The 25910-nt window shown below is 47.1% G+C and overlaps 1 protein-coding gene across 1 annotated transcript in view; it reads right to left on the bottom strand.

The window, feature by feature from the left end:
• The window catches only part of PRKCB (protein kinase C, beta), a gene marked incomplete at its 5' end in the record, with an annotated part of 390293 nt that overhangs the window by 179616 nt on the left and 184767 nt on the right, over positions 1-25910 (bottom strand). The window contains 2 exons of the mRNA XM_011958268.1: positions 11562-11690; positions 14843-14954. Coding sequence (XP_011813658.1) covers positions 11562-11690; positions 14843-14954 — 241 coding nt within the window. The remainder of the gene's footprint in view (positions 1-11561; positions 11691-14842; positions 14955-25910) is intronic.

Here is a 25910-nt window from a genome sequence, read left to right as displayed (position 1 = left end):
CCTGACCTCGTGATCCACCCGTCTCGGCCTCCCAAAGTGCTGGGATTACAGGCTTGAGCCACCGCGCCCGGCCATTTTTTGTATTTTTAGTAGAGACGAGGTTTCACTATGTTGATCAGGCTGGTCTCAAACTCCTGACCTCATGATCCACCCGCCTTGACCTCCCAAAGTGCTGGGATTACAGGCATGAGCCATCACATCCGGCCTGCCCAGCTAATACTTAAGACTTTTTTTTTCTCACTGTGTTGCTGAGGCTGGTCTCAAACTCGTGGCCTCAACTGATCATCCTGCTTCAGCCTCCTGAGTAACTGGGACCATAGCCACACGCTACCACACCAGGCTCAGATTTTTTAAGGCTCTGTTTTCTCCTTCGTAAAATGAGAAAAATAAAATGACTGCTCCCACTGGGTGGTTGCGGGGCCTAAGCACACTGACCTTGCATGATGTCCTTCAGATACTCCTGGGATCTAAATGTCCAGGCACTTAGAAAGAAACCAAGCCCACCACGGGGCTTACAAAGCCTAATTGGCTGTCCCTGCCTTTCCTCCACCATCACCCGCCCCTCCCCATCCCTAGGCTCCAGTCACACCCACTGGCTGTCAGTTCCTGTCACTCACAAGCCTGCTGCTTCACTCTTCCCTCTGGCCTCTGCCTCTGCCGCTCCCTCTGCCTGGCACACTCTTCCCTGGAATTTTCAGCAAGCTGGCTCCCTCCTGCTGGTCCCTGAGGTCTCAACTAAATGCCATCATCCCTGCTAATCACACTCAGCCCACTGGCCACCCTCTATCACATCATGCCACTTTATTTTATTTCCTTGATAGTCTTTATTGTTTTCTCAAAGTGTTTTGTTTGCTTTCTCTTCATCTCCCATCATTAGAAAGAAGGCAGAGGCCATAGCGCAGGGGCCTTGCCTGTAAGCAGTGCACAGCACATGGGAGGCCCCCAACAGATACTTGTTGGAGGAGTGGGAAAGGCAGGATTCAAACCCAGGCCAGACTCCAAAGCCCATGCAAAACCCTTGTAATCATAGACCACACTGGCCTGTAATTAGCAGAGACTTGCAGCAAGCCACAATACAGAGGCTATTGACTAGGAAGCTCCCCAGAGACACGCCTTCACCTTCCAGGTGGTAGGGGACAAAGGCAAGGCAGGGAAGAAAGAAAGGCTCTGGGTCACTTTACACAAATGGCTCAAGCCAGGAGCTCATGCTGCACCAAGGCCAGGACATGCAGGTAGGTGCAGGTCACCAATGAAAGAGGATTCCGGCCCTAGCGGGACTGACACCCAAGCTTCATGACTGGTAAGATGCCACGGCCAATGTGGGGCTGGAGGTTCACATCCACCCTGGCATGTCCACCTGTGGTGGGCTGCGCAGGAGCTGCGTGTGGGTAACGCCTGCCATCTAGTGGAAAAGACGCATTCTTCCCATCCCACCGCGGTCCCTGCAGCAGGGCTGCTCAACTGTTCAGATCCCCAGGGGAGGCTGTTAAAATGCAGATTCTGATTCAGCAGGCGTGGAGAGGCAGCTGAGAGCCCGAATTGCTAACGAGCTCCCAGGTAATGTCGATGTGATGTGGCTGGTCCCCAGACCGCACCTAGAGCAGCCAGGGCCCACAGTGATTTCTGGAAAAAAAAAAATTAGCTTCAACTGAAACTGAGAGTTGGGAAGCCACAGCCCATGGGAAACAGGATTGGAAGGCACCAGAGTGTTTGAAATTTAAGTCAAAGAACTTCAGACTTGGAGGTGGGGTGGGCCTGGGAGGGCAGGGGGCAGTTTACTGTGGACCTGCCAGATGAGAGGCACAGAGAAGAGGAGGTGGTTCCCAGTACATATGCGACTCAGCAAGGGTGATGCTAGCGACCACGCTGCAAGAAGGCAAAAAAACATCAAACACCATGAAACTTGGAGAACAGGCCCAGCTCACAAGGCAGATGCTACACAAGATGGAAGCTAGTGACAATAAAAACTCAAAAATACCCAGACAGGGCCTGGGCCCAGCTCTGCTCAAGCTGAGAACCACCTAATAACCCTCCTCAAGCAACCAACACCCCAACACTGGGGCATTATCCATTCTTTTTTTTTTTTTTTTTTCCTGCTATTGTTATTGAGACAATTTATTTCTGTTCATTTTTCCTATTTGGAGATTTTTCTGTTTTTATTTTTCAAAAATTGCAGAAATGATATGTATTGCAATGAACCCGAGAAACATGTAATAAATAAAAACTATAGAAACACGACACAATCCTCCTCCCCGCCACAGCCTCTTCACTCCCAATCCTGCTGCGATCTCAGTGTTTACAACCTGGTTGGTATCCTTCCACACCTTTCTTCACACATAGGTTATAAAATATACAAGCAAAACTTCACACATAGGAGGTGTCTGTTGCTGTTGCTTATTTCTTCAAAATGAGATCATACTAAATACATTTTTACGCAACCTAACCCTTTCGCTTAACCATAGATGTTCCTCTAGTTCAAGGACTGCCAAATGTTTTCAGTAAAGGCTAGAGAACAAATATTTTACATTTTGCAGATTGTACAAGCTTTGTCACAACTACGCAGTGAACTCTGCCATTGTGTCACAAAAGCAGCCATAGACAATATGTAAATGAATGGATGTGGCTGTGTTCCAACAAAACTTTATTTAAAAAAACAGACAGCAGGCCAGTTTGGCAACCTCTGCTTTAGATCAATATCTGTAGCTCTAACTCATTGGTGTTTTGTTTTTAGCTATTTAGAATTTTTAGCACAAACTTTTAAATAACAAAAGTATAGGAAGTATAATATACCTATAGAAAAGTGTATAAATCACAATTTTACAGCTTGAATTCTCACAAAGGAAATTCACCTGTGTAACCAGTTCCCATATCAAAAATTAGAACATCACTAGTTCTACAGAAGTGATGCTCATTTTCTCATTTTAATTCAGTGTTTTCTTTTCTTTTCTTTTTTTCTTTTTCTTTTTTTTTTTTTGAGACAGAGTCTCACTCTGTCACCCAGGCTGTAGTGCAGCGACCTGATCTCTGTTCACTGCAGACTCCACCTGCAGGGTTCAAGCGATTCTCGTGTCTCACCCTCCAGAGCAGCTGAGATTACAGGCATGCACCACCACACCCAGCTAATTCTTTGGATTTTTTTTAGTAGAGACAGGGTTTCACCACGTTGGCCAGACTGGTTTCGAACTTCTGGCCTCAAGTGATCCACCCTCCTCAGCCTCCCAAAGTGCTGGGATTACAGGTGTGAGCCACCACGCCCGGCCTAATTCAATGCTTCCAACAACTGCCTAGTATCACATAAAATGGGAACCCCTTCATTAGGCTGATGGTTCATTTGCATCTCAAAGAAAACATCAATAAACATGCTTGTTCTAGACTTTATTTCTTTGCATGCTGGTGTTTCATTTTAAAAGAACAGATTTCCTACAGGAAAACGTGAGAGTCAAAATGTTCGTATGTGTACATACTTTAATAGACATTGCTGGACCACTGTCCCCAAAGGCAGTCACAAGTCACAGCCCTGCAGGTCCCGGCAGTGCCCACTTCAATGCAATTCCTTAGACATTTGGGAGCAATGACTGCGCCCAGCACATCCTGAGGGTCTCAGAAGCTGGCCTGGCCTTGATAATTCTCATGAGACTTAAATGAGCAGGGAAGAAGAGAAGGAATATTGAAGAGCAAGACGTCAGCTTCCCTACATCTCCTCAGGTCTAGTATCCCAGAACTTCAGTGCCCGAGAAACTCACCTCAACCTAACAAACTGATAGGCTTTGAAGGAAGGATGGGCAAGAGACCCTTCCCCTGGCCTCACGGGGTGTGCAGACAACTGTCAGCAATACACTGAGAAAGATGGTAGATGTTCCATACACAGAGATATGATTTAATGGAACTTCTTCATTACAACAATACTTTAAAAAAGCAAAATAAGGCAGGTTTGTTGAGTTTTTAAAGACATTTTGCTCTTCAGTAAATACATAACAAAAAATTGTAAACAAGAATTTCCAATTTTCAAATTTTCTACTTTACTGCATTATATAACTCCTCAAAAAAGCAAACAAAAAAATTGAACAACTATTAAGTATGATGTCATCTAAGGGATCTTAGGTACAATGGACATCCCAATAGCCAGAGTTCATGGGTATACACCGTGGTGTGTGGGGACATGAGGGCATTTCTCTGGTTCATACCTTCCCTTGGATCCTCAAAAGCAGCTGTGACATCAAAAAAGAGAATTAATTTGATAAGGGTTAGAATGACGGAGTCGTATGCATTTATCAAAACTCAGCCATTGTACACTTAAGACATCACTGGGCACAGTGGCTCACATCTGTAATCCCAGCACTTTGGGAGGCCAAAGCGGGAGGATTGCTTGAACCATGGAGTTCAAGACCAGCCTGGGCAACAAGGCAAAACCCCTCTCTACAAAACTACAAAAATTAGCTGAGCGTGGTGACTCATGCCTGTAATCCCAGCTATTCTGTAGGCTGAGGTGGGAGAATCAATTGAGCCTGGGAGGTCAAGGCTGCAGTAAGCCATGATTACGCCACTACACTCTAGCTTGGGTGACAGAGTCAGATCTGGTCTCAAAAAAAAAAAAAAAAAAAGATTTGTGTGTATCATTGTATGTACATTTCACCTCAAAAGTTTAAAAAGAAAAAACCCTACAAATAAATTTTGAATTCTATTGATGTTGGGCATGCTGAAGTGTTTAGGGGAAATCGAATTGGTGTCTGCAGTTTACTTTGAAATGTGTCAAAAATAAGACAGATTGATGGATGGAGAGCAAGATGGATGGAAATGTAATTAAGCAAGAGTGGAAAACGTTAATGACAGAATATAGGTGTTGGATAAATGAGTGTTTGCTGTAAAATTCTTTCAACTTAGTTCAAAATAAAGCCTTGGGAAAAAATTACAAACCAATAATGTAAAAGGGAAGGGAGATCTACCAGAACTGGGCCCTATCCCCATCCTGTGTGTGACCTGGAGAAGTAACCCTTTCTCTGGGCCTCAGTGAGCCCAGCTGGTCTCTGCTGCACCTTCCATTATGAACAATGACAGTACTGTGGTTTTACAAATAGGGGCATCTCTTGAGCGAGCCTCTGAAGGGGAATGGCTTTGAAGGCAGAGACTGCCCCCTAGTGGGCCCTCGCGGCCTAGTTTATAATAATTTTCTGTCTCTGCAACTGACGCATGGCTGGGCAATATTACACAAACCCCCACGACACAAGTTTACCTATATAACAAACCTGCACACGTACCCCCAAAATTCAAATAAAAGTTAAATAAAAAATAAATATTAAGCTATCTGGATTTTTTTTCTTGTTTACATTGCCCTTTCTCTTCCCAATTCTTTTTTTTTTTTTAGGCAGAGTCTCACTCTGTTGCCCAGGCTGGAGTGCTGTGGTGCGATATCAGCTCACTGTAACCTTTGCCACCCAGGTTCAAGCGATTCTCCTATCTCAGCCTCCCAAGTAGCTGGGATTACAGGCGCCCACCACCACACCCGGCTAATTTTTGTATTTTTGATAGAGACGGGGTTTCGCCATGTTGGCCAGGCTGGTCTTGAGCTCCTGATTTTAGGTGATCCAGCCGCCTCGGCCTCCCAAAGTGCTGGGATTACCAACGTGAGCTACCACACCCAGCCTCTTTGGTACTCTTTTTCTCTTGATGTGTGGATGTCAGATCTTAAGAAGGATTTAAATACCACAATATTGGGAGTGCCTAAGTCTGTCAGGGAGATGTTTCAGTGTAAAAAGTTTCTGTATAATGCAATATAAAGGTAATATATATAAAGGTAAATATAAAGATAATATAAAGGTAAGAATATCGAATGGGAGTTCCAAAGAGAAACATTTTAAAAAATGGTTATTTCTGCTTTTCCTTTTGGGAGATAGATATGAGGATGGACATGGTTAAGCATTTGGAGGTGGCTGTAATATAGATGGGAGTATAAATAATAGATGCCAGTTGTTATGTTGATATGTAGATACTGAATTGAAAAAGGGTTAAATAAGATATTGTTGGCTGGGTGTGGTGGCTCACGCCTGTAATCCCAGCCCTTTGGGAGCCGAGGTGGGCGAATCATGAGGTCAAGAGATCGAGACCATCCTGGCTAACACAGTGAAACTCCATCTCTACCAAAAATACAAAAGAAGTTAGCCGGGCATGGTGGCACACGCCTGAAGTCCCAGCTACTTGGGAGGCTGAGGCAGGAGAATCGCTTGAACCTGGGAGGCGGAGGTTGCAGTGATCTGAGATTGCACCACTGCACTCCAGTCTGGGTGACAGAGCAAGACTCCATCTCAATAGAAAAAAAATATATTGCTGCATGTATGAACACACAGGCTTCATAAACCTTGGGAGCATTTTACAACTCTGATCTGGACATTGTATTGCCTGACCTCATGACACCTATGGGCATCATGATGTCAATATGGTTTCCTGGGATACTACAAATTCCACTGCTCCGTGTCTTTTCTACATTGTCCAGGGAACAAGGGTGGTCATGACTGCAACAAGCGGGTCTCAGTCCCAGTAACACTTGCTATTGACCTTGGACCTGGTACTTAAGATTTTCTGCGTGTTGTACCTCCCATAAGAATAATGGTATAAATTGCTGACCTTCAGCTCCTGACTTCAGGAGGCACTGATCTGAGGACCATCTGTGAAAGCCTTATATCTATCTATCAGGATCCTCCAGGGGTTTCTCATTCATACATACAGCCATTGAGTCCACAAATATTTAGTGATGCCCACCTTGCTAAGTGCTGGGAGTAGAGCGGCAAGACACAGTCTTGCCCTCATGGAGCTAATGCTTTGTACGAGATGCAGACACTAATCAAACTCAACATAAACTCACCCCTTTCACAAGGCCAAGCTCAAGTTACCATGAATGTCTACAAAAGGGGGAAGTTGGAAAAAGCTCATTAGATGGTGAAAATGAGCTGAGATCAAGAGGAAGAGTTAACTGCTAGTAAAAGAGAAGATGGCAATGGCAAACATTCTAAACAGAGAACAGAACAACAGATGTCCTATAGTGTGTGGCGGTCTGCAGAGGACCAGGGATTAAAAGAAAGGGGGAGGAGACCGTGAATAAAGAATGAGACTGCCATATTAGATTTAGTCTGTTATAAAGACAATGGGAAACCATTGATAGGTTTTTAAGAGGAGGAGAACTGATCAGATTTATTCTTATCTTGACCTGCCAAAACACTAAGAACAGATGTATGAGCTCAATTTCAGTAGCCAGGCAAGTTAGAAAACCTTTCACCTCTAGAGATGCTGAGATTTCCAAAGAGCATATGACACTCAGGGCAAACAGCAGTGTCCTGGGCTGGTGGTCAGCAGAAAATCCTAATACTGACCATGCTTCTTGGGTCTGAATGAGGTGGGGCCATTCCACAAACACCACAAGGCCACTTCTGGCCTGGCAGAAGGACCCCACACAACCTTTAGTGCTCCCTCCTCTCTGATCTGTCTGGCCAAGATCAAGGAGGAGGGGGCTGGAGTCCCAGCAATGAAACCACAAAGACAGTCAGGAGACCAAGGGAAACTTGAGTGTCCTGGATGTTGTTGGACCCTGCCCAGATCCCCTCCATGCTGGCCAATGCACCCATCCCCTGAGTGTCGTGTGTGATGGTTGTTAATGGCTCACAGTTACCCCTATGTCCAGATAACTGCCCTCAACTGCACAGACGCCTCCTCACCTGGGAGGTTACTCTACCTTCCCACCTCCATCCCCAGCAGCCTACAGCAGTGATTGACTATATTAGTCAGCTCAGGCTGTCGTAATAGAATGCCACAGATTGGGTGGCTTAAACAACAGACATTTATTTCTTTACAGTTCTGGAGGCTAGGAAGTCCAAGATTGAGGTACCAGCAGCTTCAATTCCTGGTAAGGACTCACTTCCTGGCTTGCAGATGGTCACCTTCTTGCCGTGTCCTGCCTTTGGTGGAGACAGAATGATCTCTCTTTCTTCCTCCTCTTAGAAATCCACAAACCCCATTATGAGGGCCCCACCCTCACGACCTCATCTAACCCTAATTATCACCCAAAAGTCCCATAGCTCCAAATACTATCACACTGGGGGTGGGACTTTAAGACACAAATTTGGGGGAGACACAGTCATCCCATCACACTGACTGACCTGGAACATGACAGACCAGCCCCCTCACCTCAAGGTGGGACTGACTCTGTGCTACAGTGTTTGGTGCAAAATTCCACCAGACACCAGGCTGAAGAAGATTTCCGCAGAGACCACAACCTCCCTGAGCTTTTTCCCTGTCCGAGGAAGGAAACATGGTTCCTTCACTTCTCTTTTCCCATGAGCAGCCCAATAAATCACTGGAGCAAAATCCCCATCTTGGCTCTATTTTTAGAGAACTTGGCCACAGCATCAGGGCTGTCTTCTACCGTCAATCAATCAACAAGCCCGTGCTGAGTACAGGCTGTGCCCAGCATGGTGTATGGGCACAATTGCAGGGCATTGTGACACGCGGCCAGAGGCCCAGGTGCTCATCCCTGCTCTGCATGTGACACTGGTCGGGGTATTCAGCCTTGCTGAGACTTCATTTTTCCTTCCAATGATGGCACCAACACAGCCTTCCTTGGATGGTCCAATATCAAAGCACTTGGAAAAGCACACAGTGCTATTAAACTTCTTTATAGATTTGCCTGTCCTGAACATCCCAAAGAAATGAAATCCTACAATATGCCAGGGTCTCTCCATGTTTGCCAGGCTGGTCTTGAACTCCTAGCCTCAAGCAATCCTTCTGTCTTGGCCTCCCAAAGTGCTGGGATTACAGGTGTGAGGCACCACACCTGGCTTGTTTGCTTGTTTGTTTTTCTTGTTTCTGTTTTTGTTTTATGAGACGGAGTCTCACTCTGTTACCCAGGCTGGAGTGCAGTGGTGCAATCTCAGCTCACTGCAACCTCCGCCTCCTGGGCTCAAGTGATCAGGAGCTCCTGCCTCAGCCTCACGAGTAGCTGGGATTACAGGCGTGCACCACCACACCTGGCTAATTTTTTGTATTTTTAGTAGAGATGCAGTTTCGACATGTTGCCCAGGCTGACTCCTGAGTTCAAGTGATCTACCCACCTTGGTCTTCCAAAATGCTGGGATTATAGGCATGAGCCACTGTGCCTCTCCTATTGCTTTTTTTCTTTTTCTTTTCTTTTTAACGTCTTGTCTTAAGCCATCCAGTTTGTGGTATTTTGTTATGGCAGCCATAGCAAATGGATACACCTCCTACCAGTGTGTCCTGAGAATCAGGGGCTTGTGATCCAGGCTCTCGAAGATCATAGCATATCTATGATTAAGGGGGAAGACTTTGACTTTGAACTTGAAGAAATATTGTACTATACCACATCAGAACAAAGACTCCCTAAGGAATGCCCATAAGGGGTGCCCTAGCCAAACCACAAAAGGAATAAATATGGTGGAGGGCATAGAGAATAAATATGGTGGAGGACATAGAGAACAAATACGGTGGAGGGCATACAGAATAAATACAGTGGAGGGCATAGAGAAGCGAAACTAAACTAAAAAAGAACCTAGTCTATAGTACTTTTGAGTGAAACAGACCTAGGTGAGGAAGTGTATTTTCTGATGGATAGAATGATAATAACTTACCTCATTTGAGTTGTTGAAAAAACATCAGATACTGCCTCTAAGTGCTTTTCACAATGATTAACACATTTTTAAAACTCAACACATGTCAGCTATTGTTTTATTATTACTGCGAATGGTGTGAGCTCTTGGAGTATAACTTCTCTAAGCCGTGGCTTCTTTGTTCATAAAACAAAAGTAATAGAAGATAGGGTGCAGTGACTCACAGCTATAATCCCAGCACTTTGGGAGGCTGAGGTAGGCTGATCACTTGAAGTCAGGAGTTCTAGACTAGCCTGGCCAACATGGTGAAACCCTGTCTCTACTAAAAATACAAATATTAGCCAGGAGTGGTGGTGTGCGCCTGTAATCCCATCTACTCAGGAGGCTGAGGCAGGAGAATCGCTCGAACCTGGGAGGTGGAGGTTCCAGTGAGCTGAGTATTTGGCAGGAGGCGGCTGTGGTAGGCACCACTGCACTCCGGCCTGGGCGACAGATGGAGTCTCCATCTCAAACAAGAATAATAGAGATTTTGCAATGTTGTGAAGATGGAAAAAAAATAACATGTAAGGTTTAGAGCACCGCACATTCCATGTGATCCATAAATGTTGTGGCCTTCAGTCACGCTTTGGAATGAGTGTAGTTCCCAGAGAATGACACCAGAGGGAAGCAGAGTCTTATTTTTGTCTCACCAGCATCGGGAATCTTAGACGATCAGTGGGGAAAACTGGCTTCTCTTGAACCTGCAACTGCGGGATTTCCCCTGGGGCCTCCAAGCATCCCACTGGGAGGCAGGCAACCACTTGGAGAAAAACATAATGATGCAATGGATTGCACATTTTCTAAAATCTCACTGGGCTTCACAAAATCTCAAGTTTAAAAGAATTATATTGTACAGGGATAAGTATTTTTCAGCTTTTACAGTTTACGTAAAGCCCCTCCCCAACCCAGGGCTCAGCACATCAGAGCTACTGAACCAGTCTGAGGCCTCAGAAACAGACTAATTTTTGCAAAATTAATCTCTTCCACGATCAGTTTCCTGAGTTACTAATTCATAAACCCTTGTTTATATTCATTAGATATATAAAGTCAACAGTAGTTTGTCACCAGCCTTCGAGAAGAAATGTCCACAAAGTTTTAGCTACACTCCCAGCCGGCTCAGTGCCAGTTACACCGGGGCTTATGGCTGAGTATTCCTCAAGCCAGTGCAGCTGAGTTCTAATTTTGCTTGAACTTCTCACATCAGAGCCAAGTATGTCTTGAATGCTGGGATAAATGAATGACAGCCCCACCCCCGCCCCCCACCCCCCGCCACCAGCCCCTCCTCTCACTGCATCTCCCAGCAGATTGTACCATCCTGCTTTCTAATTATCATGAAATATTTTAGACATGCAGAAAGTATAGAGAATAATAAAATTACAGCATAGCCACCGTCAGGTTCAAGAAATAAATCTTTCAAATGTGTGGAAAGTCCCCGAATTGCACCCTCCAACCCCCTCTTTCCCAAGATATTATATTCTCCAAATTTGCTATTTATCATCAAGACGCCATATTTCTTGCTGGAAAAGCTTGGGGAAGAAGCAAGCTTCCCTTCTCCGCTACCTGAGTAAAAAAAACGCAACTACCCACTCCGAAAGATAACTGTAAAACAACAGTGGGAAATGAGGAGAGAAGAGAAGTGGAGGATCCTGAGGAAGTTAGAAGTCCAAGGAACTCAGACGTCTCCTCTCTGAACCCAACCTAGCCTGGGGTGCTGAAGGACGTAGCTTTGAGGGTGTACAGTTTCTAAAGACCCCCCTGCTGCAGCGAGGGGCTGCCGTGGGCAGGGCAGGGGACAGAAGCAGTGCCACACCCCCTCCCCAGTCCCTGGACTGCCCCACCCCTCCACCTTCCTCCCCTCCTCAATCACACAGGTCAAGCAAGGTCAGGAACCAGTGGAGCCCCAGGGTCACCTACCGAGGACGATGAGGACATCCCTGTCGATGTGGGCCTGGATGTAGATGCGGCCGCGGCGCTCCGTGTGGTCTGTGCCACAGAGGCTGGGGACGTTCATCACGCAGCGCTTGTGCACGTTCATCATGCAGGCTGTGAGGGCAGAGAGAGGGGATGCTGCTTAGGCTGGCCCAGGCTGGGGGCTGCAGACATCTGCCCCACCCAGGACCACTAAGTCTTTTGTGTTCCCCTCCCTTGAGGCAGCAGAGAAATCACCAGCCTGGTTGAGACCAACTTGCCTGCCAAGATCTCATCAGAAGGGCTTCTCCAGCTCTTCCCCCTGAACCCTGATGGGTAAAGGAGGTACTTGTCTGTTCCCCACCCAAGGCCAAGGGTGCAGCCTGAAGCAAGCACACCCCACACTCCTTAAGGCTCTGAAGCCAGAGTCACCAACTTCAATGCTCACAGGCTGGCTGGTCACACGAGTGAGGAAAGCTAAGGGGATGGCGGCAACTTGGCCAAGCGGGGAACAGGGCAGCAACATTTCCCATTTCTCAGCATATGCAGGAATCTCGCTGTGTATGTGACAGCTCTGATTTTAAAATATTGACAGCTAATAGGTTGGGTTCCCTGGAAAGAGCCTGAGATGGGGAGTTTAGGGCACAAGGTTTTTAGGGAGTGCTCTTGGGAAGAGAAGTTGGCTTGCCATGTGGATGCAACCAAAGCTGATGTGAAGGGAAGCCTAGAGATGAGATGATCCTTCAAAGCTGTTCCAAACTGAGACAAGAGGGCTGGGCACTGCAATCATCCAGTCGCCCTGGAAGGGGCATTACCTTGGGCAATTACGCAGGATGGGGCACCACTGTGAACCCACAGCTGGGGGTTGGGGTGGGACCCTGAAGAACGGGTCTGGGTTGACCATAGTGTCCACCACAACTAATTACAAGGAAAAAGATTTAGAGCGAGGGCAGGGTGGATGAAATGTGCCTGTCAGCTGAATTTGGCCTGCAGCCATCTCTCATGTTATAGGATATCCACTCCCTCTGTGCACTCCTCCGTAGAGTATCTGTGTCTATTTCAACATGGTGGATGATTTCCCCTAGGTCCTGAGCAATAAAGCCCCGCTCCAGGAAGGTGTGCCAGGAACCCAGGATTCTCCAGGGGGACACTAGTTGCAGCTGGAGAAGGCAGGAGAGGCCAAGTCACCCCATGGGCCCCAGTTTCAAGGTATCTGGGGGCAACGGACCCTTCTCAGACCACCCAATTCCCAGGAGGAGGCAGGCCTATTACAAAAACTGGAAATGAGTTGTGGGGAGGGAAGGGAGAGCCCTCTGGGACCCAAGCACTAGGCTGAGCTCCCACCCACCACTGTCTTTGAGGCACGGGCATTGCCCCTACATTAGGGCCCCATGTGTGGTAAGAGGAGCTGGTGTCCTGCAGGCAGAAGGCTCCAGCCTCACTGTCCCCCTGCGGCTTTCACCATGTTTCTGTGTCTGTCTCACTGTTCCCACATTGCTGTATGTCTCTTATCTCTTATCTCCCACTTCTGCACGTGTCTTACTGCCTTGGCCACATTTGTGAATCGGTCTGTTCCACTCTCTGCACTTGCCTCTGGCCTCTTTGTCTCTCCTCTTCTCCAGCTGTGTCTCTCTGCCTCTCTCTCTCTCCTCTGTGGCTCTCCATGTGTGCTTCTGTCTCTGTCTCTGGTCTCTCCATCTCTACACCTCTGCATGAGCCTTGTGTGATGGCATCTCTGTCTGTGTCCATACCAATCATTTTATCTTTTTTGCTTCTTCTTTGAGAGTCTAGCTCTATCACCCAGGCTGGAGTGCAGTGGCATGATCTCGGCTCTCTGCAACCTCTGCTTCCCAGGTTCAAGTGATTCTCCTGCCTCAGCCTCCCGAGTAGCTGGGATTACAGGTGCCCACCATCTCTCCCAGCTAATTTTTGTATTTTTAGTAGAGATGGGGTTTTGCCATGTTGGCCAAGCTGGTCTCGAACTTCTGACCTCAGGTGATCCACCCGCCTCAGCCTCCCAAAGTGTTAGGATTACAGGAGTGAACCACCGCACCTGGCTTATCTGTTGGTCTGTGTGTCTGCCTGTCCCTCCTTTTGCCTGAATCTCTCTCTAGCTGAGTTTCTCTGCAGCTTCCACGCCCCACATTCCTCCCTGTGTTAGGGTTGCATGTGTCCATCTTTCCCCTGCATCTGTCTCTGTCTATGCGTGTGTGTTTCTTATTGTCTCTCTTGCCCTCTACCACCCTTATTCACCCTCACACTCCTCTCTGTCACTCTCTGCCCTGTGATTTTCTCCCTCTGTCCTCTGAGCCTCAGGACCCTTGTGATAGGGGTAGCACCAGCCTCATGACTGCCCAGTCTGCTGCAGACCAACAGGCCTGTGGGTGCCACTAGCACCTCCAGCCTCCCTGTATCTTTGTGGCCATAGGTCTCAAAGGCGGTCTGCTCCCCTGCCCTACAGGCCATCTGGGCCTTGGCCTCATAAAGAGGAGTCCCACCCCATCTACCTTTCCTACCACATCCTGGCCAGAGAATGACGCTCTCTTTCCTCCTCCAGCACAAACTTGTGGGTGCTGCCAGGCCACAGGTCTTCTCCATGCAAAGAATGCATCAGCCCCACATCTCAATGCTGAAAACTGTGGTGATACATGGCTGCAGAAATGCCCATGATTTGTTCATGCCTCCAGGTGTCAACAGCCATGGACTGCCCCTTCCCACACTGTGACTGTGCATCTCACATGCCACTTGCTTTGACCAGTGGATCAGGAGCAAACAGACACAAGTAGAGACTTGAAGTGTGTCTGCCAATGGGGCTTGCCCTCCTGAGGAACTCAGGACCCTGTGACCTCCATGCATGCAAATCCAGCCTAGCCTACTGAGGAGGAAAGACACGTGGCCTGGTCATCTCCATCACCCAGATGACAGCCAGCCATCCTGCCGGACATGTGAGTGAGGCCATCGAGGCCCAGACAGCTCCCAGCCTACCTCCACCTGCTAATCCACCACGAAGCATGAGTTCATGCTTTATGGACATGCATGACATTGTCTGAGGCCAGCCCAGATTCAAAGGACTGCTTTGCAGAGTCATGAGCTAAAAAACGTTAGTTGTCTTCAGCCACAGTGTTTTGGGGTGGGAGGATCGTTACGCAGCAACAGACAACTGGGACACCAGCCCCAACCAGGATGGAGGGAATGTGTGGCACACCTGGACCCCAAACCAAGAGGAAGCAGCCCCTTCCCATTGCTTCTGCCATCAGCAGATGCCCCCAGAGAGAAAAAGTACTTACTGTCACATTTCATCCCCTGGTGGATGAGTCCATACAGCAGTGACCCACAGTGGTCACAAAACGTGGGACTGGAGTACGTGTGGATCTTAAACTTGTGTTTGCTCCGGGGATCCTGGAGCCAAGAGAAACAACAGAAGGAGCCAGCGTCAGCGGACCATGCCAAGGGTTCACCCTACATCAAGAGGCACTGGAGAACTCAACAGGAACTGAACTTGGTCCCCAGAGGTCATTGTACCTGTTGGGACCATTGCTGGAGCCTTGCCCAGACATGGTGCTGGATAAATAGTTGCGGAAGGAACGAAGGACAAAGACAGCTGACTGCTCCCTTTGCAGCCCCATGCACACTCACCCCGCCTGCAAACCTCCATCTGGGCCTGCCTGGGAACCCAACCTACAGGCTCCTGCCTGTGGCAGGGACTCCAGAGATGGGAAAACAAAGTGACAGACACATCATCTAAACAGGGCTCCTGACTTTTCTTTCTCACCACTTTTATTCTCCAAGTATGCTTCTGCAGTGATCAAAAACCCAAGTCTGGACGTGAAACCTCCCTGCTTAGAGACCATGGTCAGCTCCTCATCACTGACAGAATAAAGTTCAAAGCCCAATGGACAGTCCGCAAGTTGTGGCAGAGACTGCTGGTTTCCCACCAATACCCATTCTTCCCTTTAATAGTCGAACCCTCGAGTTTTAGCAGAGAGCATGGCTATCCAGATAGAGGCCACATTTCCCAGCATCTCTTGCAGCTTGGTGCGGCCATGGTGCTGAGTTGCAGCCAATGGGATGTGTGTGCTCCAGGGCCATTCCCTTCAAATGGAAATGCATACTTCCTTGCGCCTTTCCCTCTTCCCACTGGTTCAAAGATGGTGGGAACTAGAAGTGACCACCTTGGACCCAAACTTACAGCCACACATAGAAAGAACAAAACCACCCTACCAGCCTTGAATTTTGTCCCTTTGGGCTGACCCCTGAGAGAAAAACCTAATTTCTGCCTTGTTTAAGTCACTATATTTTGGGAGCTATATCTCACAGAAGCTTACATAATTTCCTAATCAATAAATATGCCCTTCATAGCCCGGCAGTGCAGCGCAATGGTAAAAGGTAGACTTGGATAAACTTCCTGGGCTCTAAGCTGTGGGACTTTGAGCAAGTTATTTAAGGGTTTTTTATTTTCTTTTGTTTTTTAAGAGACAGGGTTTTGCTCTGTCACCCAGGCTGGAGTGGAGTGGCACGATTATAACTCACTGGAGCCTCGGCTTCCTCGGCTCAAGTGATTCTCCTGCCTCAGCTTCTGAGTAGCTGGGACTACAGGTGCATGCAACTATGCCAATTTTTTTTTTTTTTTTTTTGGAGATGGAGTTTTGCTCTTTTCACCCAGGCTGGAGTGCAGTGGCACAATCTCGGCTCACTGCAACCTCTGCCTCCTGGGTTTAAGCGATTCTCCTGTCTCAACCTACCGAGTAACTGGGACTACAGGTGTGCACCCCCACGCCCGGCTAATTGTTTGTATTTTTAATAGAGATGGGGTTTCACCATGGTGGCCAGGTTGATCTTGAACTCCTGACCTCAGGTGATCTACCTCCCTTGGCCTCCCAAAGTGCTGGGATTACAGGCACAAGCTACTGTGCCAGGCCTGCCCAGTGAATTTTTAAAATTTTTTTTGTAGAGAGGGCTTCTTGTTATGTTGCCCAGGCTGGTTCAAATTCCTGGTCTCAAATGATCCTCCTGCCTCAGCCTCCCAAATTGCTGGGACTACAGGTGCACACCACCATGCCCGGCTAATCTGATCTTTTTGTGCTTCAGTTTCCCTATCTGTAAAATGCTGATAGTGCTAGTGCTCTGCTTATAAGACTGTTGGGAAGCATAAATGAATGAACCTGTCTAGAGATCTTAGCACCACCTGGAACATAGCAAGCAGCATAAGCTTTTGCATGATTGTTATTATTACTTGTCCAAGGTGATCTCCAGCTAAGCCCCTCCTCCCACCCACCCACATGTGCACCTACTATGTACATTCTCAGCACTCAGGGCACACCCCCACTCCCAAAGAGGCCTTAGGCCTTCGTAAGCCTTTGGCTCTGCATTTCTCTTTCTTCTTCAAGAGATTCTTTCTTCACAGAATCAGTTTTAGTTCAAGAGAACTCTTTCTGTAAAAGTTGCTTTCTCTGTTGTGTATTGCAGGCCAGGTACAGTGTCTCACACCTGTAGCCCCAACACTTTGAGAGGCCAAGATGGGAGGATCGCTCGAGGCCAGGAGTTCAAGACCAGCCTGGGCAATATAGTAAGACCCCCATTTCTACAAAAACAAAAAATTAGCCAGGTGTGGTGGCATATGCCTGTAGTCCCAGCTACTCAGGAGATTGAAGTGGGAAGATCACTTGAGCCCAGGAATTCAAGGCTGCGTGTGAGCATGGTTGCATCACTGCACTCCAGCCTGGGCAAGAGAGCAAGACCCTCCTTCTCTTTAACAAAAAAAAAAAAAGTACATGGCAGAAGTTAATAACTTGGGCCTTAGGATCCAACCCTGGGCTGATCTGACACCCTAGCCGGGTACATGCTACCCGTTTCTTCCTTCCTTCATTCATACATTCATATGTATTTATTGATGCTGCCACAGATGCTTCCTTTAAAATTTGATTCTAATAACAGTGACAGAAAATGAAAATGTGAGCAAATAAACAGACACACTACGTAGACATTCTTTTGTGTGCTGTGAATGTGATGAGTGTTTCTCCTAAGGAAACTGTTTCTTTTCAAAATTTGAAATAATTCCATACTGTATTAGTCTGCTTTCATACTGCTATAAAGAATGGCCCGAGCTTGGGTAATTTATAAAGGAAAGAGATTTAATTGACTAACAGCCAATTTTCTTGAAGTGCCGAGTGAAGGGGGACAAGCCCCTTATAAAACCATCAGATCGCGTGAGAACTCACTCACTATGACGAGAACAATACGGGGGAAACGGCCCCCAGGATTCAACTGCCTCCACCTGACGGCTCCCTTGGCACATGTGGATTATGAGGGTTACAATTCAAGATAAGATTTGGGTGGGGACACACAGCCTGACCATATCACATACCTACCAGAGTTGCTAAAATTTTAGAAAACTAAAACCAATGCTATCAAGTGTTAGTGAGGAAAGAACATAAACTGGAACTCTCCTAGGACCCAGGAATCCTATTTTTCGGTGAAATGAAAACATCCAGGCCGGGCACAGTGGCTCACGCCTGTATCCCAGCACTTCGGGAGGCTGAGGCGGGCAGATCACTTGAGATCAGGAGTTCGAGACCAGCCTGGCGAACACAGAGGAATCCTGTCTCTATTAAAAATACAAAATTAGCCGAGTGTGGTGGCACATGCCTGTAGTCCCAGCTACTTGGGAGGCTGGGGCACGAGAATCACTTGAACCTAGGAGGCAGAGGTTGCAGTGAACCAAGATCGTTCCAACACTCTGGACAACAGAGCAGGGGGAGAAAAAAAAGAAAAAACCATATCCATACATGAAGATTTATAACCACCTTATTTATAATAGCCCAAAACTGGAAACGACCCAAATGTTGTTCAACTTGTGAATGGATACAGTGTGAGGCATCCACACGGTAGAATACTTTTCAGTAGTAAAAAGGAATGAACTATTGGCACATGCAGCAGCATTCACGAACCTCGAAAGCATTCTGGTAAAACAAAGATGTCCAACACAAAAGGCTACACACTGTGTGGTTCCATTTCTAAATGTTCTGAAAAACACAAAACTATGGGGACAGAAAACACCAGTGGTTAAAAGGGGTTGGAGGTGGAAAGGGAATTAACTACAAAGAGGCAGATGCAGGAACTTTTTTGTTTTGGATATTGGAGTGGTCTCTATATTAACTGTGATGAATTTTACTTTATAGTTTTAAAAGTGAATTTGCAGCCTGGCGCAGTGGCTCACACCTGTAATCCCAGCACTTTGGGAGGCCGAGGTGGGTGGATCACCTGACGTCAGGAGTTTGAGAGCAGCCTGATCAACATGGTGAAATCCTGTCTCTACTAAAAATTTAAAAAATTAGCTGGGCATGGTGGCCCGCCTGTAGTCCCAGCTACTTGGGAGGCTAAGATAGAAGAATTACTTGAACCCGAAATCATGCCACTGCACTCCAGCCTGGGTGACAGAGCGAGACTCCGTCTCAAAAAAAAAAAAAAAGAAAAAGAAAAAAAGTGAATTTTGCTAGACACAGTAGCTCATGCCTGCAATACCAACACTTCAGGAGGCCAAGGTGGGAGGACTTCTTGAGCTTGAACCCAGGACTTTGAGACCAGCCTGGGCAACACAGTGAGACACTGTCTCTACCATATATATGTATTAAAGCCAGGCATAGTGGTGCATGCCTGTAGTTTTAGCTACTAAGGAGGCCAAAGTGGGAGGATTACTTGAGCCCAGGAGTTCAAGGCTGCAGTGAGCTATGATCAGGCCACTGCACTCCAGCATGGGTGGTAGAGCAAGACCCTGTCTCAAAAAAAATTTAAAAAGTGACTTTTACCACAGGAAACGTATATCTCAATAAACCTGACTGAATAATCCTCAGCCACTGCAGGCTTTGGTTGCTTCCTATCTTCTTAATGAGCTACGAAGTTTCATGACATTCCTACCCTCTGCAGTCAGCAGATGAAGTACTGGTCCTTGCAGAGCTCTGGACAGCCAAGTTTGAGAGGCGAGGTCTGCTCTGCTTTGACCAGTGGGACGCTGTAGTGCTCTCAGTTGCAGAAGGACCCCAGTAATCATCCGTCCTGCTCAAAGATTGATGTGCTATCCTAGTAACAACAACAGGGCTTGGAAATCCCAAGACAAAAACTAAGGGCTCCTTTTTGGCAGGTTAACCAGCCATGTCTCTATCTCTGGACAACGAGACTAACTGAATACATACGGTTCCTCTAAGAGTCTCCGTGCTCTGTGCCACAGAACAGTTCCCATTGTGCCTCTTGGGCATCCACCTTAAAGTTGGGAATTCAGTGCTTCAAACCCACCTAAAAAGGAACACCTGTTCGAAAACCGAACCCCGCATGTTCTCACTCACAAGTGGGAGTTGAACAATGAGAACACAGCAACACAGGGAGGGGACCATCACACACTGGGGCTTGTCAGGGGGTGGGGGACTAGGGGAGGCATTAGGGGAAATACCTAACGTAGATGACAGGTTGATGGGTGCAGCAAACCACCATGGCACGTGTATATAAATGTAACAAACCTGCACATTCTGCACATATACCCCAGAACTTTAATAATAATAAAAAAGGAACCCCTGTTCATGACTGGTATTGGCTTGTAGGGGAAGCTCAAGGTTCTCTCACATCCCTACTTAACCTCTAAGGAGGCAGAGTTGATTTAATTGGATGGATTCCAACACACGGATTGGCCAGACCCTAATGCGGGAGCTCGCATGGAGGTTAAAAGGCACCTTTCCATCTTTCTCTTCTCCCTTACGTCCTTCACCTCTCCCAGGACACTGCTGGATCCAAGTCTCATAGTCTTGCCCTGAGACCTTTGGTACAAGTGGCCTGAGCCAGCTCCACTCCAAGACCTAGGACACATTCTGTCTCTACTCTTGGCTCTTATGGTACCTTCTGGGTTCTCTGATAAATTGATCTTACAGAGGCCAAGACTTAGGTTTGAGTTCACGTTTGAATTTCCTTAGTCTTACCTAGTACAGAAGAAAGGAGGCCCTGAAGGCCTTGTGAGCTCTCCTTTAAGATCTGGGGCAAAATTGCAACTAATAACAAATTGCCTCTGTTGGTTTTGCACTTTTGTTCATATAAATATTTTCTTGAGCGATCTCCAGGACAAGGACTCAAGCATTTCTGACCAAAAATGATTCAGTTCTCCAACTCAACAGTCTCTTAAACAAGAGGAGATACCAAGAGGCACAAAGAACGGGAAGAGAAAAGAAAGTACATTTCTTTTTTTGTTTACGTGTTTTGTTTTGTTTTGTTGAGACAGGGGCTTGCTCTGTCACCCAGGCTGGAGTGCAGTGGTGTGATCACAGCTCACTGCAGTCTCCGCCTCACAGGTTCAAGCAACCCTTCCACCTCAGCCTCCTGAGTAGCTGGGATTGAAGGCACATGCCACCATGCCCAGCTAATTTTTATTTTTTGTAGAGACACGGTTTTTGCTATGTTGCCCAGGCTGGTCTCAAACTCCCGGGCTCCAGTGATCTGCCCGCGTCAGCCTTGCAAAGTACTAGAATTACAGGTGTGAATCACCACACCCAGTCTCAACACATTGCTTGAGAGTTACATGTGTATGCTGGGTGTGTCACACGCACTCTCTCCAATCCTCATGACATGCCATGCAGAAGGTATCACTTGTTCCCATTTTAGCAACAATGAAACAGACCCTGACTACAGAGTAACTTCACCAAGGTGACCCAGCTGGACCCTTGCAGAGATGCGGTTCACACCAAGTTCCTCTCCCTTCTCTCCTCACTCCCAACTTCACTCCATTGACACCTCATCTTCACATGCAGCTAAGATAGAACTTGACTCATTCATTCATTCACCTAGCAAATGTATACTGAGGGCCGAGTTCTTTCTAGGCATTGAGGATACAGCTGTGAACATAAGAGATTCTGCTCTCATGGAACTTAAACTCTAAATCCTCGCCATCACAGCACTTAAATCACTGACTTGTAAATCCACGCTTAATTGCATCTCTTCCACACTTCACTGCATGCAAGGTGAGGAAATTTTGCTCACCATTATACCCCCAGGGCATAAACTGTACTTGGCATATACAAGATGCTCAATAAATACTTAATAAATGAGAGTTAACATTTATTGAACATTTACTCATGCCAGGAACTATTTTAAGGAATTTATCAGGCATTAATGCATTTGATCCTTGTAACAGCCCTATAAAATGCATACTACTTACTACCCCTATTTTACAGAAGAGGAAACCAAAGGACTAAGAGACAAAGTGTTTTGCCCAGGGCAAGCACAGCATTGTACACAGTGGTCAATGGGTTGTTGTGACAGCTGCAGGGCGCAATCATCACTGTTGGTCACTGCAAACCCCTGCACCACACACCTGCTATTTCAGGAAAATGACTTAGAAGGGGCTGGGCAGCACAGATTAGAGCCAGATGAGAGACAGGAAAACCAATCAGCAAGTTGCAGGGAAACGTTGACTTCTTAAGGCTTATTTAGAGACTGCTGGAGAGCTCCTCTGACCTCATTCCCCTGCCTCCGCTTTCATGAGGGATCATACTTATAGGCACCAACTCTACCCAGCCACTGCCCCAACCCCTCAGGCCAGACAAACCAAGTCATCCTCAGTGAATTCTTCCCTCCTCCTTCCTGCTACCTGAAAGAGCTTAAAAACCACACTCCCACACCTGTGGTCCTCATGACTCCCTCCACAACCCTTAAGGTGCATCTTTCAGGGTACCTATCCATGTCTGCCTGAGCCCAATGCCATCTCTGAGATGGACACCTCCCAACAGCCATGCTTGTGCTTTGAGACATCCACATTCCCTGAACACAGCTGACTGGGGCAGAGGTGGACACTTGGCTCAAGGGTCACATATGCTGAGTGGCTGGGACACGGGTAATCAGTCCTGAGGTCAGCAGACATGCAGTTCCAGGGCTGAGGCTGCTAATTTTATTTTTGATTGACAAATCATAATTGTATGCATTTATGGGGTACAATGTGATTGTTCTGATTGTTCTGGATATACACACACAATGTGGCATGATTAAATCAAGAAAATTAACATATCCATCACCTAACTTGCCTATCATTTTCTTAGCATGAGACATTCGAAATTTACTCTCTTAATTACTTTGAAACATACATTCTTATTGACTAATGTCACCCTGCTGTGCAACAGATCTCAAAGGCAATTCCTCCCATCTGAAACATTGTACTCTTTGATCAGCATCTCTCCATTTCTTCCCTACCCCCTGACTCCTGCTGTCCCCCAGCTTCTGGTAACCATCATTCCACTCTCTACTTCTATGAGTTCAACTTCATTAGATTCCACATCTAAGTGAAATCATGCAGTATTTGTCTTTCTGTGCCTGGCTTATTTCACTTAGCATAATACCCTTCAGGTTCATCCACATTGTAGCAAATGACAGTTGGTGCTGATTTTTATAGTGCGCTCTAAGGAACCCTGAGAAACAAAGACAAAGATTACATGACCCCAGGGATGAAGCTCCTGGTTCTGGTCCCTGGGGGATCTGGCATCCTGCCTTCCAATTCCATCTGCCTCCTTGTGTCCTCTAAAATTTCTCCTTTGTGCTTCAGCCAATCCAGGTAGGCATGTTACCTGCAACCAGGGGTGAGTCAAGGTATTTATAATTGCCTTGGCTCAGAGACTGCCCATAGACCAAACGGAATGGACAGCCGAGCCTGGCCGTGCTGAGAGTTAACACTTTAGTTACCATGTCATGGAGGGGATGTGGTAGGAGCTGGCAGAAGCAGGTGTGGGTAAGTGGAAGGTGGGGGGAAAAGGTTCAGAGGACCCAGTGGCTATTCACCAATCGGTTTCAGAGTATTTCAATATTTCCACAATTGGTACAGTAGTGCCAGTGCATGCAGGTTAAATATCAGTCCTGCCTGGCCAGGCTCAGTGGCTCACACCTGTAATCCCAGCACTTTGGGAGGCCAAAGCAGGCAGATCATGAGGTCAGGGGATCGAGACCATCCTGGCTAACATGATGAAACCCCATCTCTACTAAAAAATACAAAAAATTAGCCGGGCATGGTGGCAGGCCCCTGTAGTCCCAGCTATTCCGGAGGCTGAGGCAGGAGAATAGCGTGAACCCAGAAGGCGGAGCTTGCAGTGAGCGAAGATTGCGCCACTGTATTCCAGCCTGGGTGACAGTGCAAGACTCCGTCTCAAAAATAATAATAATAATAATAAATAAATAAATATCAGTTCTGCCTTTAACCAAAATACGTTCCCTTCCTAGCCTTGAGGCTGTGGGTATTGACCAAGGCTGTGGGTACCTACGCAGCCTGAGATGAGTCTGGGAATCCTCATGGCCTCCAAGCCATCACTCTCCCTATGGGGTTTGGTTTTGATTTCATTAAAAAATGCAGCTTCCTGGCTGGGAGCAGTGGCTCATGCCTGTAATCCCAGCCAAGGTGGGAGGATCGCTTGAACCCAGGAATTCAAGGCTGCAATGAGCCATGATGGCGCCACTGCACTCCAGTGACAGAGTGAAACTTTGACTCAAAAACAAACAAAAAGACGCAGCTTCCATCTCTGCCTTAATCCCTCCCCCAGTCTCATTTTATGTCAGATCCTCGTCACCCAAGCCACACGGACTGGACCCCTCCAGGCCACCAGGAGCCTGTCCCATCCCTGGCCTAGGTCCTACTTCATGCCCAGAGGTCACAGTGTGGAACCCGGAAGCTATATCAAGCCTGTAAAGAAGCTACAATTGGCCAACATGGTGCTTCTTAGAAATCCAAAGAAGTTTACCATATTTAAGTCAGGAACTATCGGATTAAAATGTGAAACTTTGGCCAGGCACAGTGGCTCATGCCTATAATCCCAGCACTTTGAGAGGCCAAGGAAGGCGGATCACAAGGTCAGGAGATCAAGACCATCCGGACTAACATGGTGAAACCCCATCTCTACTAAAAATCCAAAAAACTTAGCCGGGCGTGGTGGCACACACCTGTAGTCCCAGCTACTCAGGAGGCTGAGGCACAAGAATGGCATGAACCCAGGAGGTGGAGCTTGCAGTGAACCAAGAACGCACCACTGCACTCCAGCCTGGGTGACAGAGCGAGACTCCATATCAAAAAAAAAAAAAAAAAAAAGAATAAAAAATGTGAAATACTGGTTCCTTTTGAGAAATCACCAGCTGTGACAACACTGAACACTCATCACTCGTTTCTGTGGGCTCAGCAGTGGTTTCCCCCTTTAGATAAGTGATAAGCTTTCTAGTTTTCCACAGTCCCCACTCTTCTCTATTGTCTTACACCAGGCCTGCTTCACACTTTCCCTTTTCCTGCACGGACCCTTAAGGAATATGGATTTGGGGCCTCTGCCAGACTCCCTATCCTCTTCCCAACAATGCTGGCATCCAACTCCATGAACACGTCCCCTAAACTCCCGAGTGAGTTCATCTCAAGTGCTCTCAGAAACAGGTCTGAAACTATTACACTCCCACCCCAACATCACCCCTTGATCATCCCCAGTCATCTCGCCCACCCCTGGAAATCAGGTTTCCACAGGATCCTGGCACAATTCCTCTTCCCAGTATTTCCTGTTGCTGAGGCTCCATCTCCACTGGTACTAGGCAAGTTTGCCTGGTACTAGGCAAGTTTGGATTCCCAAATTTCCTTCCATTTCCAATCTTCATTTAAGAGATTGTTGAATACAACAACAACAAAATAACCATCGAATGTGACTTTTACTGCCACCAATTTTATTGAATTGAGCACATACTACCTGCCAAGCACTGTGCTGTGCCCTCTATGTCATGTCCCCAGATTCTCCTGACACCCCAGAGGAGTTAGACTGTTATCCTGGTATTCCAGATGAGAAAACTGAGGCTCAGAGAAGCAACTTGCACAAAGCAAGGTCATGGGAGAGCCAGGACTGGAAGCCAAGTTTGTCAGACTCCAGAAATGCAGCCAGCCAAGTGGGAACCCCTCAGTGTCCCCTGGCTGTCCCCCAGTGTCCTCAGCCTCCCCAGAGGGTCTCCCACCTAACAGGGGGGTTACAGACGATAACACTCTTCATCTCACACAAATTCAGCACCGGCCAGTGACAGAGTACTTGGGTCCCTGCCACCCCAAAACCAGAGTCTTTATAGTGAAAACAATCCCCAGCACCAAAGACAGGCAGATCCTAGGTCATCACTTAACCCCAGACACAGGCAGCTAAGGGGGAAGGAAGTGCAGGTGAGAGAGATGGAGGAGGGTGGAGGAAGGGAGGGAGGGAAGGAGGAAGGAAGGAAGGAAGGAAGGAAGGAGAAACAAAGAAAGAAAAGAAAGAAAGAAAAAGAAAGAAAGAAAGAAAGAAAGAAAGAAAGAAAGAAAGAAAGAAAGAAAGAAAGAAAGAAAGAAAGAAA

Source organism: Colobus angolensis, unplaced genomic scaffold (genome assembly GCF_000951035.1).
Source record: "Colobus angolensis palliatus isolate OR3802 unplaced genomic scaffold, Cang.pa_1.0 Scaffold464, whole genome shotgun sequence".
NCBI lineage: Eukaryota > Metazoa > Chordata > Mammalia > Primates > Cercopithecidae > Colobus > Colobus angolensis.
The sequence above is the reverse complement of the archived record's forward strand: the minus strand, read 5'-3'. Positions and strand labels throughout refer to the sequence as shown.